Source organism: Cygnus olor, chromosome 17 (genome assembly GCF_009769625.2).
Source record: "Cygnus olor isolate bCygOlo1 chromosome 17, bCygOlo1.pri.v2, whole genome shotgun sequence".
Lineage (NCBI taxonomy): Eukaryota > Metazoa > Chordata > Aves > Anseriformes > Anatidae > Cygnus > Cygnus olor.
The window spans coordinates 12,026,365-12,041,901 of record NC_049185.1 but is presented as its reverse complement, the minus strand read 5'-3'; the positions used below and the strand labels follow the sequence as shown (position 1 = coordinate 12,041,901).

Below are 15,537 nucleotides of genomic sequence, written 5' to 3'. Positions count from 1 at the left end.
GAGGGAAGGAGGGGAGAGGAGGAGAGAGGAGGGCTGGCGGCGGCGGCGGCGGCGGCGGCGGCGGCGGGGGGGGGGGGCCGGGGGGGGGGGGTGCGTTTTAATGAACTTCGCAAAGTTCGGCCGCAAACTTCGCCTCCGCGGCGGCCCTGCCCGCGCCGTGCGCCGGGGGGGCCGCGGCCGCCAGCCCCCGGCTGAGGAGAAGGGCTGCCGCCTCCCTCAGGGCCCGCACGCGCCGAGCCCAGCGTCCCCCCCGCCTCTCCCCCCACCAATTTCGATGGAAAATACCTGTTGATAATTTTAGAATATTGTATATATATATTTTTTTTTTCCCCTCGGATGCCGCCAAGGAAAAATCTGCCTTTCCTTCATTTTTCTTTTTCTTTCAGACCACTATTTTCTACCCGCCTGAAGGTTGAAGGTCGACGTAGATTAATTAAAAAATAAATATTTTTGTTCACAATTGACTCATTTTCTGCTTGCGAGCAGCTGTAAGCTTGCCCACCAAAGATATATATTTATTTTTCTAAACTTGCAGGAGAAATTATGAAGCTTTTTAGCCTGCATCTGCCACTCCACAACTCATCTTCTATCCTCTGTCATCGTTAAATTACTTGTTTTTTACCAATGTACAACCACTCAGGACCTGGACAGCCCCTCCAAGGGTACGCTGTTCGACCTGAGACCCCCAAGGTGAGACCCCCAAGGTGAGACCCACATCTGCCTTACCAGAAGCCACTCCGGGACCGGTGAGGGCGCCTGCAGTTTTATTGCCCAGGCTAACGTCTGCCCAATGCTATCTGCTGCTTTTAGTGCCAGAGATGGCAAAGGCAGGGAGCCCAGTCCCGCTCCTTGGAAGTCAGGGGCAAATTCCTTTGAAGTGACGCTGGTTTGGGCCTGTAGCATCTCTGGTCGAGGACTGCTCCGCCAAGGGAGGCAGAGAGCATCTCCCTCGCACTGACACAGAAAAAATCACGGGGCAGCTGGGTGATTTCCTCAGCAGGGAGGAGAATCAAGCAAGCCAGATGCTGAGCTCCCCTGCTCATGCCATAATGACTGCACACGGCGTGAAAGAAACCTCTGAAAATTAGGACTGGTACCAGATAAAATACATTAATTTGTTACAGTTTTGTATTTTACCTCAAATCCTCACTCTTACAAGTGATCTGTGCTCTCTTCTCTTAGAGAGGGGACCTGAGAGCCCCAAGCACAGAATTATATGCAAGTGACAGTATTTTCACAGCAGTGCACTAGGCTTTAAGAGTGTAATTCTCATCAGAGTCCTGAAAGATAGTGCAGGTAAACCCTCACACCCTGCGCTGTGTCATTTAGAAGTCTGCATCCCCAAAACTCCGCATTCAGATTTGTAAATCACTGCCTGCCTGCTGGTTCCTGGACAGGCAGTGAAGTCCTGCAGGCGAGGGGCATGCCACGCTGGGATTTTCCATGGCTGCGCGGTTGTTTACAGCCACACCAAGTGAGCGCGAAATGGGAGTGTTCAGAGCTTGCCGTGTTTTTCACGGCTTTGCACCAACTCTAAAAAACTGCGCTCAGGGCAGTGCTGTGAAGAACAAGACCTCCTGTGTTTTGCCTGGTTTTATAGTGATGGCTTAAAAATATACAGTATTCCGGGACATGGGTGGGGTGGCATAAGGAGATGATCCTGTAAAGATCAACCTTTCTTCAGCCCAAGTTATTACTAGCTTTGGAGCAAACTGTGACTTAGCATGAGATGGTCAGGCTTGTAGGGCCAGAGTATTTGCCCCGTAAGTGGGAACCCAGCAATACCACAGCATTGCTCAGTCTCAGTATTTTACGTCTGCTCTGCTGGTCTCCAGGCACAGGTAGCAGTGGCAGCATGAGCCACAGGACCCTGCTGAACGACAGCCTTACTGCTTGGCCTCTGAAGTTATGCAAGCTCCAACTGCCTTTGCTAGCTGCCTGTTGATTTTTGCAGATACTGCGTACGTTGGCTTGGGTAGGAAGTACCTACAAGTTCTTCCTATCTGCCAAGTGCTCTGTGGAGTTACTGAAGTTATTTTGAGCCAGGTGTGACCACAATAAAACCACCACCATGCCTGGGCCCCAGGATGACAGTTTAGCTGGGTGACCACAGATTCGAGCTCCCTCGGAGGGGCTGCCTGCAGTTTAAACTTCTTTTGCATCACGGCATGGCTTGGCACTGCTGAGGGTTTTGTTCTGCCCCTGCATTGAGTGTAACAGCTACAGTTCCAGCAGCCTTTGTGCTCCAGGCTGCTTACAGCAAGCTGCAGGTCTCTGCGCTGCAAACTGATGGCACAGCCTTGTTTACTGACAGCAAAAGCAGCTCTTAATCACCGAGTGGCCAAGTCATAGTGCAGGAAATACAGCAGAGCAATTTTCTCTCACACGTGACGTTTTCAAGCCTTCTCCTCGCTAAGAAGTAACTTAAAAATAAATGTTCTTATGTTTTTCAGCAAGGGAAAATGGACAGTAAGAGGTGCCTGTCTCTGCAGTCATCTGCAAGTCCGCTCACACACTGCCACAAAGCCTCCCATATTTTCCAGGTACGTCAACCTCTTTCTCAGTGGTGTTAAGATCTGCAACTTTCACCATGTTCCCCCCTTTTTTTTTCCTTTGTATCGTCTCAGTTTCCTCTCCTGGTTTGACTTTCTCACCTCTGCTCCTCCCAAACCACTGGGAATACTCGGCAGCCAGGGTTTCCACAGAGTGAGCCTTCCAGCCCCTGCTCAGCCAAGCTCTGACTGACATCGAGGAGGTTTTCCCTTCGCAAAGCTCTGCGAGGTTGGATGCCGTACCCCTCTGGCAAAGGTGTAGGGAACGCAAATGCAAAGTGTGATGTTGGAAGGCGCAGGCAGCTGGCTGTCAGGACGGCTCTCCAAGGCAGAGAGGGGCCTTGGCCCACGCTTTGAGGCAAACTCGTTTGTCCCCTTGCATCTGGAAATCAAACTAATAGCCATCAGTGCCTGCAGAGCTATGCTGCAGCACACTCGGAGACCTGCGAATACAGAGTGTAAACTAGTCGTTTCTTATCTTCTTGGGTTAAATTATCAATGAGAAGAATGAAAAATGGCACAGCAAGCCCCTGTTTTTTTCATGGTATGTCATCGACATGTAAAACATTACATGTGCGCATTAATTTCAATGTAATTAATTGTTGTCAAGTTTAATGAATTGAGTGACTTGGGGATGTTCTGACACTCACCACAGAGACCCGTGCAGCAGAGAGGGGAAAGATATGGGAAGTTTGTTCCTTTTTCTGCAGGGAGTTCATATTTAAATACTTATCCTCACATTTCCAGGGAGGCAGCATCATAAATAGAATAATCATAAATGTACCCACAAGTTTCTGAGCACTAATTTAATCTGCAAGTCTCCAAACTGTTCTTTGGTGCTAAAACTAAGATGAACATCCAAAACAAAGTGAAAAGTCTCTGCTTGGCCCAGGCTGAAAACGAAGCTTTTGAATTCCTGAGTGTGGGTGGGTTTAACCCCTTTGAAGAGCACAAGTGGTCGATGCATACCCCGAGGCTGCTCCCTCCAAATCGGTGAGGCTGCAGGCTGGGAATATGCAGTGACTGCAGCAGGATTTACCCAGTCTTTGGGCAAAGACATGCAAAGCAGCTTCCTGCAGCGCTGCTTATTTTGGCTGATACGTACCAGCAGCTCTGGGGGCTCAGCACCACGGATAACCTGAGGAAGCCCAGGCCTGTGTCGTGCTGCGCTGTGCTGCATGTACAGCTTGGGCTTCGGGCCCCTGCTGTGCTGCACAGCTCCGTGGCTGCAGGCTGACCCTGGCCAGCTCACAACAAAGGAACCTGCAGGCGAGTCCCACTTCATACCAGCGATTACACCACCTGCGTGGCCTTGCCTTTATCTAGAAGTGCAGAAGGTTCTCATGTGAACATCCTTTCTGTTTGACAGAAAGGACAAGCAGAATTGTTTTCTTTCGAGAAAAGCCTGTAACAGCTTGAATGACTGAAAATGGGCTAACTCTTTACACAGACCCGGCATGCTGCACGCTGATCAGAGAGCCTTTCAACGCTGAACAACTCCACGTTCCCGGCATCTGAAGGGACGTAAGTGTATCTACACTATTTTCTCTTTGTTTTTAGCGTTAGCTCTAACAAACAACATTTTAAAAGACACTTTCCAGAGCCAAACACCTTCCTTACTGATGGTACTGAACCAGCACTTCCTGGTGCAGAACACCTCCTGCTCCAGGCCCTGCTCCAGGGATGCTCCTAGGGTCGTCTGGGACGCTGACAATGAGGGCAAATTGTGCATTTTATCCTTTTGGGCTCCATTGTTGCTCCCTTATCAGCTTGCTACAGCTCCTCACGCTGCTGTCTCTGTTCCCTGCAACTGCATCCTCCTGACAGTCCAAGATTTCCGTCCTGCTCATTTTGTTTCCAAGAGAGAGCTGACAGCCCTTGGTGTCCCTCCACTTTAATCTGCTTTCTGGCTGATGTTAGCTGCTTACTGCCCCATCCTCATCAAAATGCACAAGGAACACTCGATCCTGGATAGAAATAGATTCCCTAGTTCTACTCTGATACCTTTTCTCCCTGAAATACCCCTGAAAGGACTGGATTGCTCCCCCCAGCGGGAAGCAGCCCTGAGACCCTCTGCAAGGGGGGCTGCGATGCAGCGTGACGAATCCAAGAACTCTGCCGCAGCAGCAGCGAGCCAGGCCCCAGGAAATCCTCTTCCAGCGCCTGGCCCGCATCAGCAGACAGGCTCGCTATGATTTTGGATATAAGTTTGGACGCCTATTCCGGACAGACTCTCCCCAGAAATACTGCCAGATAAACTTTTTCCCAGCCGAGCCCTGCTCCCCACTTTCAGATGGTTCCTCCCAGGCCAGATGCCATATTATCTGGAGCGACTTTTCCCTCCCAGCCTTGTTTTCCTCCTACTCCTGAGCCCTTTGTCTGTCTGCCAAGTGGAACAGCCCTGCCAGGCAGACAGCTGCTCAGCATTGCTGCGCGGGTGCTGCCCTATGGGCCGAGGAGCTGCTTCCAGGCTCGTTCCATCTTTGAGGGGGATGCTGTGCCTGAGAAACGGCGTGTACAGGAAGGAGGGAAAAACCAGCACCTGTAAAGGTGTCAAAAGAGACTGGAAATGTTTAAGATAAAGAGGCCTGAATGCTACTTGGGTTTGCCTTAGAGACAGTGTGGGGAACAAGGCTGCTCTCTCCTGCTCTGGCTGGAGGTCTCCCTGGAGGACCACAGCCCGGCAATGAGAACTTTCCAAGCCCTCAGCCACAAAAGCGCAGGCCTGGAATCTCTCTAATGAGAGTTTTCCTCTTTGCCGTTTGCCGGGCGAGCAAGCACCAGGCACCAATATCAAAACCAGCCAGATTCCAATGAAAACCAGCAAAGAAAATAAGAACAGAAAGGAAATCGGTCTGCTGGTTAGGAACAGGCAAATAAAGGCACGGAGCCCTGCAGCCAGCAGGACAGCCCTGCTGGGAGGGAGAGGCCGGGAGCTGCGCCGAGGCTGTGGCCACGCGGCGTTCCTCCTTCGCTGCTCGCAGGGACAGCTCACCGCCTAGCCCCACGCTGCAGAGCATCCCGCATCGTCTTCCCAGACAGGCAAGGGCTCCACCCTGCCTGATGCCTTCAGTTTGCCTGCGAGGACTCTCCCTTCTTGCCCTGCGGGCTGGACTCCTGCTTCCCTCCCACTCCCGAGCCCTTGAAGGCCGTGCCAAGGCGGGCGGCGCGGCCCAGGGCGCAGTCAGCTGGCACCGCTGCCCTGCCTCTGCCTCCCGCCCTGTGGGCCCCGGGCGGCAGCACCCCGCCCTTTGGCTGGGGCAGACGAGGTTTGGAGACTTGCTTTCATCCCAGCCCTGTCTGGGAAAGCTCCTGAACCTGCTCGGCAGCTGAGAGTGGAGGGATCCACAGCAAAGCTGGGCGCAGGGCGCCTGAAGTGCTTCCCGTACGCGGGCTGCGACCAGCGGTGTCAGACACCCACGTGCCCAAATCGAGTGGTGCGCAGTAAGTGGGCACGTGACAGCTGCGAGGTCTGCAGGATCTCGTTACCTTCTGGAACCATGCACTGGGGTTAAGCTTTTGGCTTTTGCGGCCTCACAGAAAACCTTCCCAGTGCAAACCAACTGGCAGCAGACCAGTGAGATCTTCCTGAAACAAATGATGGAGGGACACCAACTCCCCTGTCCCTCACAGCCTCATTGCGACATCAAGCTTCGAGCCTGATGGAGCATCCCCAATTGTTTTGTTATTGGTCATTTGAGCAGAGGAAGTGGAAGAGAGAGTAGAAGCAAAGCCCAGGGCTGGAAAATGGAAATGACTGCGAGGAAAGGAATGTGGAGCTTCACAACAACTTGGGGAGAGGAGAGGAGAGCAGGGAGAAGGGGGAAGGAGGAAAACCCGAGGGTAAATCGCAGCAACACCATTTCAGGTTTTTGCAGAGCATGGTCTGAAGTCAGTGATGGGCTGTGGTCTCCAGGCAGGCTGTGTGATACTGCCTGCAAACCTCTTCTCCCCATACAAAAGCAGAGAAAGGCTCAGGTTCCCCCATGGTCTCCCTGGAGCAGAGATGCTGTGTGTTATCCCCATGGAGCCACCAGCCAGCCTGGCAGCAGCTGTGCCACCTCAGCGGGGGCTCTCCATGCACAGAGAGCAGGAGGGACAATCCTGGATGTGGAGGATATACAGCCCTGGCAGATGCTCGTCAGAGGAGTGAGCATCGCCTGTAATTTAAATAGTGCAGGCTGAGGCTCGGAGACCTGACAGCGGTCCCACACGGCATGGCTGAGGCAAGGGCCCGGTGGAAAGCCCCCAAGGCCCTGAAGGAGCCACTGCCCTCCTGCTGCTGCCCAGAAGAGGGAGGCCACGGCATCCTCCCCTCACCAGGAGCACGCTGGCCTGGGACAGGCTTTTCTCCTGCCAGGGAAGGGAGGAAATACCAGCGTTGGCTCAAGTCCGCTCTGAGAATCGGCAAATGGCCAGTGGCATGTGTGTGATTCGGCTGCTGTCCTGCAGCCCCGAGGCCCAAGCTGTGGATGGAGGAATTGAGTCCCCTTCCAAAACCAGCAGGTAGGAGCTGTCACCAAGAAAGGCCCTGTCCAAGAGGTGCAAGCACGGCGCAGCGCTGGGCGCTCCCGCAGCCTGGCCTCTTGCACTGAGGGCAGTGCCGGCAGGTTGTGGAGGCAGCGGCAGGCCCAGATCTGCACTCTGGTTTTGTTGCTCACATCTACGTTTTTATTCACTCCAACTAACTTCAGGGGAGATCTTACCTAGAAGTAATTAAATTGCTTGCACCCTGGTTTATGACTTAACTTGGCCACTCTGGCTAAGCTGATACAGATCTCTGTTTCGTGCCCTGAAATTCACTGCGAATTCAGCAGGCACAATCAATTCTCCTGGCTTATAAATGTGTAACGGGACCTCACGTAAGGAACAAATAAACTAGACCTGGACTTCCAAGGGTAGAGGCCATCAGCTCACTGGCTGCCTTTCTGGCATTTTTAAGGCGTATTAAATATATATATATATAAACAAACACACACAAACAAACAAATAAAAAACAACCACTCTCTTAAGACATTTCTCCCTTACACACCAAGGTCTACTGCTTTATGAAAATTACTAAGTTCTGAGGTTTGGGTATCTTCATTTATTGCTGAAATCTTGGCATCATCACTTTTCTGGATTTGGGGAAGAAGAGAATAAAAATCAATATAAAATGATTCACAATGACAGGATTAGATTAGCCTGTTTATCCCAAACCAGCACTTTGGACATAGGAAAGATACTTCCGTGCTATGCACAGAATATAAAGGAGTTGATACTTCCCAATCTTGATACAGCTTTCATAAACTCTTCTCCCCTTTTTAAGATTACTGCAGTTAGCATTCAAAGAATCCCGTGAATCTGCTCTTAACTACCAGTCATGCCAATGTAATGAACCAGTGAAACACCCTCTATCGTTTAAGTGGTTAAGTGCCAGGTGCCTAAACAGATAGCAACAAAGATATTTGGCTTATTACAGCACAACTTCTGCTACTCTGAAGGATCCTAAGATGGAGCAACAATTCATATGTTTAATGCTCGCAGAAGTTTTGCTGAAAGGCATTCCAGTGTAAACAACCTATGTGGGTAAGTTCCACAACAGAAAATTAAAGGGAAAAAAAAAAGTAGTAGTCAGTTTAATTTATTTAACATTTTTTTTACCAAAAAAACCTCAATACATAATTTGTGTTCCACAGTTTGTCATTTTTGTGAATATAAATCATTCTCAACACTATTTTATTGCCAGGCACTCACAATTCTGCCACTTTGTATGAGAACGGTTGGCCTGTACAGGTATTGTCTGCTCAAATGGGGAACGCGGGGACATGCGGTGTAACACTGTGCTGTAGGGTGAAGTTTTTAAGGTTGGCAAACCTTTCCCATTAGGATAGGCAACAACAATAACAAAAATAACCATACACAATTCAACTTAAATGTTACATGTCTTTGGAATTTTGTCACGTTGGATTATTAAAGCTGCAGACTGAAGTAGCATTAATAGGGAAGTCCTGCTTTAAAAAAATAGCGTATCCTTACTGCAGAGGTAGTCTCACAGCAGAAGTTATTGCAGGGGTGCAATACAGTCCCTCCACAGGATTGCCAAAAGATGCTGAGGCAAAGAACACCCACCTCAAATAAAATTCAGTATGCTGTGGGACTTTATGTAAGTAATTAATAAATCAAATGACCTGGCAAATAAAAATGCCATCATGTGCCTGCAACGAATCTGGCATTTTACTGAAGTCAACCTCTCCAAATCAGAAAGCAGATAGGTAAATATGCTTGCAGAAACGTCTCTTTATCCTTCCCAGTGCAAATCAAACATAGGAAAACCATTCCTCTGCAGGTGACCTGTCTAATTATGCCCTACGAGCAACTAGGTTCGGAAACACTAGCCAAACTTAGTTCTTATAAAGCTTAACACATGTTGATTCAGCTACTTCACCACTGGAGGAGTTTTTTTTTTAAATACACCATTTAAATCTGGATGTATTTCTATGTTGGTTAAGCTAACCGCCTAAGTGCATCGAATCCTTTCCTTTCAGTCTGTCCTCCCAGCACAGCTACTTTTTTTTTTTTTTTTCAGGAAAGAAATGCCAGTCTTTTACACGCGCAGCGTGGAATTCTGTGAAAACCTGCAGTGTCAGTTCGTAACACAGCAGACTGAAATTCTGTTTGCTAGTTTTGGCTTCAACTTAAACCTGCCCAGCTCCTATTCTGCAAGCTTATCATAGCCTCAAACTTTGTCCCCTCAAAAAATGGTTTGGGACCAATTAAGACATAGTGAAGCAAAGCTGATTAAGAAAGTTCTTACTAGAGGTTTTTACTTATCAGCCAATTCAGCATAAGCTTTTAGAGGTAATTTGCCCTCGGCTGTTCTAATTGCAGCTGAGACACTCCTATTTCCAAGTCTTTTCTTCTCTCCTTCATGTTTTTCTCCTCAAAAAGAGAATTGTTGCCTCTCAAACTGGGTGTACAACCTAAGCAGCAAAGGAGGCCAACACTGCTCTCGGCTGTCTGAAGCGTCAGCCCCGGAGGTTTCCCATGTCTCATTCTGCACTCATGCATGTTTGTGGTTGCATTACTTCATTACTTCTGCCAACTTTGTCAGCCTTTACCATGAGACTCTGCGACACAGAACCATGCAGCTACCAAAACGCTTCTTTCTCAGCATTCATTTTTAAGCCTGTATTGACCATAGAAACTACCAGAAGTATTTTGCTGCTATTTGCAGCTGTACGCTTCTTACAATGACTCTCCAGTCAATGGACTTTGCAAACCACTTAATTCTGGAAAAAACTGTATGGGCACAGTCCATCCCAGCATGAGCAAAAGGGGAAGGACAAAGCTGGTGTGACAGCTGCTGGAAGCTTAATAAGCTAAATTAGAAACAGACAATTCAATGAAATTCTCATCCATCTCTAACTTAGATCCAAAGATACGTGTTTTTATCTGGCAATTAAAAATGTGCACCATTTTCCAAAGGTATAGAAATTCCATTACCTCTGTTTCGCACATTTACGCATTACAGGAAGCTCAAAACTTTCCCAGGAAACAATCTACAAGAGCAGCATCTTTTCTACTGCCAAATTATCCCTCTTTTCTAGAGTGCTTTTAAGACAGTTAATATTTAATATGGATATAGTAATCAACCTTTTACATGTTAGGCTAGTGGGCAGGTTCTGTTGCTGATGTATTTAATTACCTAGAACTCTTCTTGTAGGAGCTCACTGAGTGCATAATTTGAGATACCAGTAGGTGGAAGAAAACTGAAATTTACCTAGGACTGAAGCTTAAGATCTGAAATGCACTGAAAAGACTAAAGAAAAACAAAATATGTTTCTTTCTGATACAGGCACTAAAAGCGAATAGTACAAGTCAACTGGAAGGTAGTGGGAACCAATTTCTTGCAAAAAAATGCATTATACACTAAAAATATCAAATAAAAACACACAGCATGAAAAGGACCGTGGAAGACAGACAACTGATAGTTTTGAAAAAAATGATGACAACGTATAAACATCTACAATGTATGCAGACATCCCTTGGAAGTTTTATATATGCTATATATATTTCAAAGTACACACAAATGGCCTATTTGGCAAGTTGAGAAAATAGGAATACATCTTGGGAAGGTCATGAAGAAAAAAAACACACAAAGGAAAACAAGAGTTATTTACATTCATTAATTCAGTAGCCTTTAACATCTCTATATACATACATATTCTTTCTATATATGTACAAACTGCAATAGGATCTGAACGAAGCTTATTCCAAACGCAAAAGAAAAATACAAAAACCCCTTGATAATTCACTTGACAAATGTTTACAGGTTGCAGAGCTTTCTTCATTTACAAAGAAAATACCACACATCGAGTAGACAACTAGCATCTTTGGGGAACTTTAAGTCCTTACGAGAAGTGTATATTCCTAACGCACCACACAGCAATTGGAAAAAATCCGAAAACTTGCTGTGCAGAGTGGGTTTTTAGGGGTTTATAACTGCATTTGCTGTGTCAGACACATCTTAAGTATGAAACTGGTTAACAAGTCAATATTCAGTAGCTGTCAAGGGACGTTTAAAAAAAAGAAAACCCAAGTTTTTTTATCCCTTCATTTCTCAAGTCAACTTAAAGAAATATCCTCCCCTTCTACAGCATGCTTCCAGAACTCACCCAGTACAGGAATTACCACCAGCATCTTACATTTAGGCTTGCCTCTGTTATCAGAAGCATCTATCCTTTATACATTTAACATCCATTTCAGATGCTGATTTTTGTGAAACAGTTCTGATGTTCCAGAAGTAACAAAGATATAGATACAATTCTAGCCTTATAATTTATATGACGTGACAATTGGTCTCTCCTTTTTCCTCCCTTTGAGGATGCTTTTCTTACAGGCAGTGCTGCAAGATGTTAACACATAGCTGTCCTTATCTCATCCATAGTGCTATTCATAATCCTTTTCTTCCCCAAGTCTTACCAGCAGTTAATACAAAGACATATTAGCAAATAACAATTTAAAAGATCTAGCATGATTTTTTAAGAGAATGTTTCTGTAGCTTGAAGACCATCCTTCTTTGATGTTAACCTTTGGGATGTTGCAACACTCTGGACTGTGGATGCAGCTGTGTTAGTAACAGAATGACAGAGCCAAGGAATTGATAGTGGCAAGTGGGAGAGAACATGCAAAGAAGAGCAAGTAGGGGGAACCCGTTACTGGAATAGGAACAATTCTTACAGCTCTTTTAGTATGGTTTTATTTTTTCCTCCAGGTAACACAAGCCTATGGAAAATTTAAGAGGGATGAATGAACAGTATACACCTTCAAATCCTGAAATTAAGTGGTGGTGTTTAGTTATCAATACAGGTAACATCCAGTTAGTTGTTGCTCAACCCAACCACCAAACTTAACATAATCGGGTGAGAAGAGCACTCAGGAGCTGAAGCGTACTTAAATAACCACTCATTACAAGAATTGCTATTTCATAGAATCAGAGAATAGTTTGGGTTGGAGGTTGGAAGGGGCCTTTAAAGATCTAGTCCACCCCGCTGCTGCCAGCAGGGACATCTTGTGAATTTACTACTCCATTTTACTGAGGATTAAGATGGAAAATACCATGTCACCCTCAGAGTACAGAAGTTATTTCTACATTGATTAAAAAAACAACTGAAGTCCACATACACTGCTTGCTGTTACTAGCAATTTGGTTCACTATCTGTTGCAATAGTAATCTGTCAACATACTTCTCAAAATCCCATTGCTTTTCCTGGAATGGATGCCAAATACATCCAATGGTGGGTACATAACACATGAACATCCTCCCCCACACCCTGTCTGTGGTCTTGAGTTTTCCAATGCATAATCAGCTTCTACTGATATCACAGCATTCAGGCAAGCTTCCCTTCGCTACCAGAGGATTAAAAAAAACCTCAAGACACACCTACCACCTGCATTACAAGTACTTTATAAAGACATAGCAGGTGCTAGAGCAATAGCATGCATGCCAATTTATTCTGGATCTGTATTTCCAGTTAGTCAGAACTGTGTGCAAGAATAACCCCCCGACCATTTCAAGTCGTGGAGCTGAGGAGAGCAGGCTGAGTGCCTTCCCCAACAAGCACGTGCACCATTACTACATGGGGGTGCTGGCACTGGTAGCGCTAACAGAGCCTCAAGTGAAATAATCCATGCAAGGGAGCTCACTTCAGCCTGAAGTGATGGAACTTCTGGCCCCATTACTTACGGAAAAACTCTGTGACACTTGAATCTGGCTCCCTGAAGGTTTACAAAATGACACGCTACGATGAATTGCTGCTCTGGCAGGAGACCCTTATTTAAAATTTGCATCAAGGTTTAAATACAGTTTACCTCTTGCCTCACTAATGAGTTCAACTGAAATATTTGGACTGCAAGACAGAAGCCTGGCTAAAGCAGACCAGAACATGCCAAGTCCTGTAAATTCCAATTGTAAAGACTTGTTAGTTTTTTTTTTTTTTGGAATACAGTGATTGCCTAAACAAGACTCCACTTCTTGTTAGTACAATAACTTTTATTTGACATCTACAAGATCATTATCTTGTAGTTTTTTTGGACAGGTTTATACAATCTCAATTTTTCAATAGTGCAACCTGTGCAAGCAAGAAATGACAAACATTGTCCTTCACTTTCTTATAAACATCTACTATTATAGGCAAAACAAAACTTACCCATATTATAGATAAGTGACTATTCACATTTGTACATTACAATTTCTTTTAAACAGCTCCAGATAAACTCTACAATGTCTTACAACATATTGAACAGTATTCAAGTTACTGGGTAACAGAAACAGCACATACAGCGGAACCCTCAAGTGTTTCCCATTCTCTAATTTACAGCTCAAGTAAGGTTTCATCTTACAAGTGACAAATTAAATTACATTAATGAAGTAAAAAATATAAGATTGTATGCGAGATGGAAGTGAATTTGCACTTAAGTTTCCATAACCACCTCGGATTAAGGAAATGCTTCAATTTAAGGAAAAATAGGCATCCAGCCATCTTTGCAGTACACATTAGGAATACCATTAATACATTAAAAATGAACTAATTTTAATTTAAGATGTTTATCACAAAAAGAACATGTTGTAGACTCAAATATATAACCCCCAGGAGAGAACCAGAAAAAATGCAACACCTGGGTATAAACACTATAAAAATGCAATAACCAATGCTGTACAACTAAGATTGTGTTTCTCTCTGAATTCCTGTCTCGTGTATTTATCCTGTCCATGCCCGTTTCCAAAGACATGCACTGTCAAACAGAAACTGGGAAGGAACCTGAATGCATGATGTGCAACCTCTAGGTTTCATGCTTTTATAAACTTATAAATTGAAGAGAAAAACCCAATATATATTTTCTATATATATACTCAGTACATGCATTCAAGGATATCTCCCACAGCAATGGCATTGATGCACTGCGTTAAACCCTGAGCACTGTATGACAAGATAAAAATAAAGCCTGCTTGGGGACTTTCAAGCATTTTCAAACAAATTGTGGTTTGTAGCTTAAAAGGCCAAAAGTAAAAGCAAACAGGAAGCACTACAGAGAGCATAAGGAAAGACAGATGCACCACCATGAACAACTGCTGGCTTTCAGTTCTACCAACCTTTTTAGATCTCTTTATTTCCCAAAGTATTTGAGAGCACACAACTGAACTGAAAAAGTTATATTTCTTTGGAATCTGTCCCTGATTTTTATGCAAGTGATATGCTTTTACAGCCTTTTCCTCAAACACCAAAGTCAACACCTGTAGTTTGTCCTCTTATGCATTGTTGAAATTGGTGATGCTTTGTGGGTGATGCTGCTGCCATATCTGCTGCTGTTGTACTGCAAGCTGTTGAGACTGGTCTGACGTCGACAGGAGGTTTACAAGGGGCGATACACAATTTGCAGGAATGATCAAGCCTGAAAACAGCAAGAAATCAGTTGTTTCACAAGCATACAATTTTGTTCCTTAAAACTTCAGGCCAAAGGCTGATGATTCCACCATTTAATTTAGGCAACACAACGGTGCCTGTTTCTAACATCAATCTAACCAAGCACAGCTACAAGCTTTGCCACGTAAAGCCAGAATTCAGCTGTTGCTGCTTTTTAGTCTCAACACAACAGCATGAAAATTGAAACACAGAACACCTAGTTTCAACATCTTATAAAACTGGCACTATTGTGACTTTACAGATAATGGAAAGTCAACATTTGGAAAAAAAAAAGGAGATTTCAGGCTCTAGGGTATCTATACTATGAGAGCTTCCCTAAACGGTTTAGCAACAAGACATTACACACTTATCTCAAAGTCACTCTAAGCTACTGGTTACATGTGCTCAAAAACCATGAAGGCAACCATTTCAAGGGCTCACTGTTACTTGTGAGAAATGGAAAAAAGTTGAGCCCTTATTGTTTCAAAGGCAGGCTGGCTGGAACATGCTGAATTTTGGTGCTTGTGAATGAAAAGAACTGAGAGAATAAACGTTCCAAAGCCTGTCTTGAAAAAGATTCTTCCTTCTTTAACTTGAGTCCAAACAGTGTTTGTATCCCCAAATCCACATTTTAATAGTACCTTCTGCCCCTCTTCAACATACACACAAATAAGCCTTTTCTCTTGTAAGCATCTTCATAAAAAATCTCCTACATGGCTCTGAGGGACTTCTAAGTTACAGCCACCTTCTACCTCAAAATGGAAATAAAGGAGCAGACAAGCCACTTACCTACGATCCTCTGACCGTCTTCTGTTCTTAGACGAACTATTTGCATTTTCACATTTGTACCACTCACAGAGGCTAGAACGCCTTCTACTTTTGTCCAGACGCTCAATACTGAACCACACAAGACATAGTAAGTTCGACAGCGGAGTCCCACTTCACAAACTAATCCCAGGCCTGCCTTCTTACAATTGCCTCTCCTAGAGGAAAGAGGAGGAAAAAAAGCTTTCAAACCAAAGTTCAGTTAAAAATAAGCC

At 45.3% G+C, this 15,537-nt stretch overlaps 1 protein-coding gene and 1 long non-coding RNA gene across 4 annotated transcripts in view; one reads left to right on the top strand and one right to left on the bottom strand.

Annotated features, from left to right (window-relative positions):
* The first annotated feature begins 2,349 nt into the window (after positions 1-2,349).
* On the top strand, positions 2,350-12,454 carry LOC121079410. The gene is made up of 2 exons (XR_005825012.1): positions 2,350-2,543; positions 4,003-12,454. It is a non-coding gene; the product is annotated as an uncharacterized LOC121079410 (long non-coding RNA).
* SBNO1 (strawberry notch homolog 1) overlaps positions 8,162-15,537 on the bottom strand; it is a 35,819-nt gene continuing 28,443 nt past the window's right edge. For all 3 annotated transcript variants that reach the window (XM_040576606.1, XM_040576607.1, XM_040576605.1), the window contains 2 exons: positions 15,287-15,480; positions 8,162-14,486 (listed from right to left, as the gene is read on the bottom strand). In XM_040576606.1, the coding sequence (XP_040432540.1) occupies positions 14,344-14,486; positions 15,287-15,480 (337 nt within the window). In that variant the 3' untranslated portion in view covers positions 8,162-14,343. The remainder of the gene's footprint in view (positions 14,487-15,286; positions 15,481-15,537) is intronic.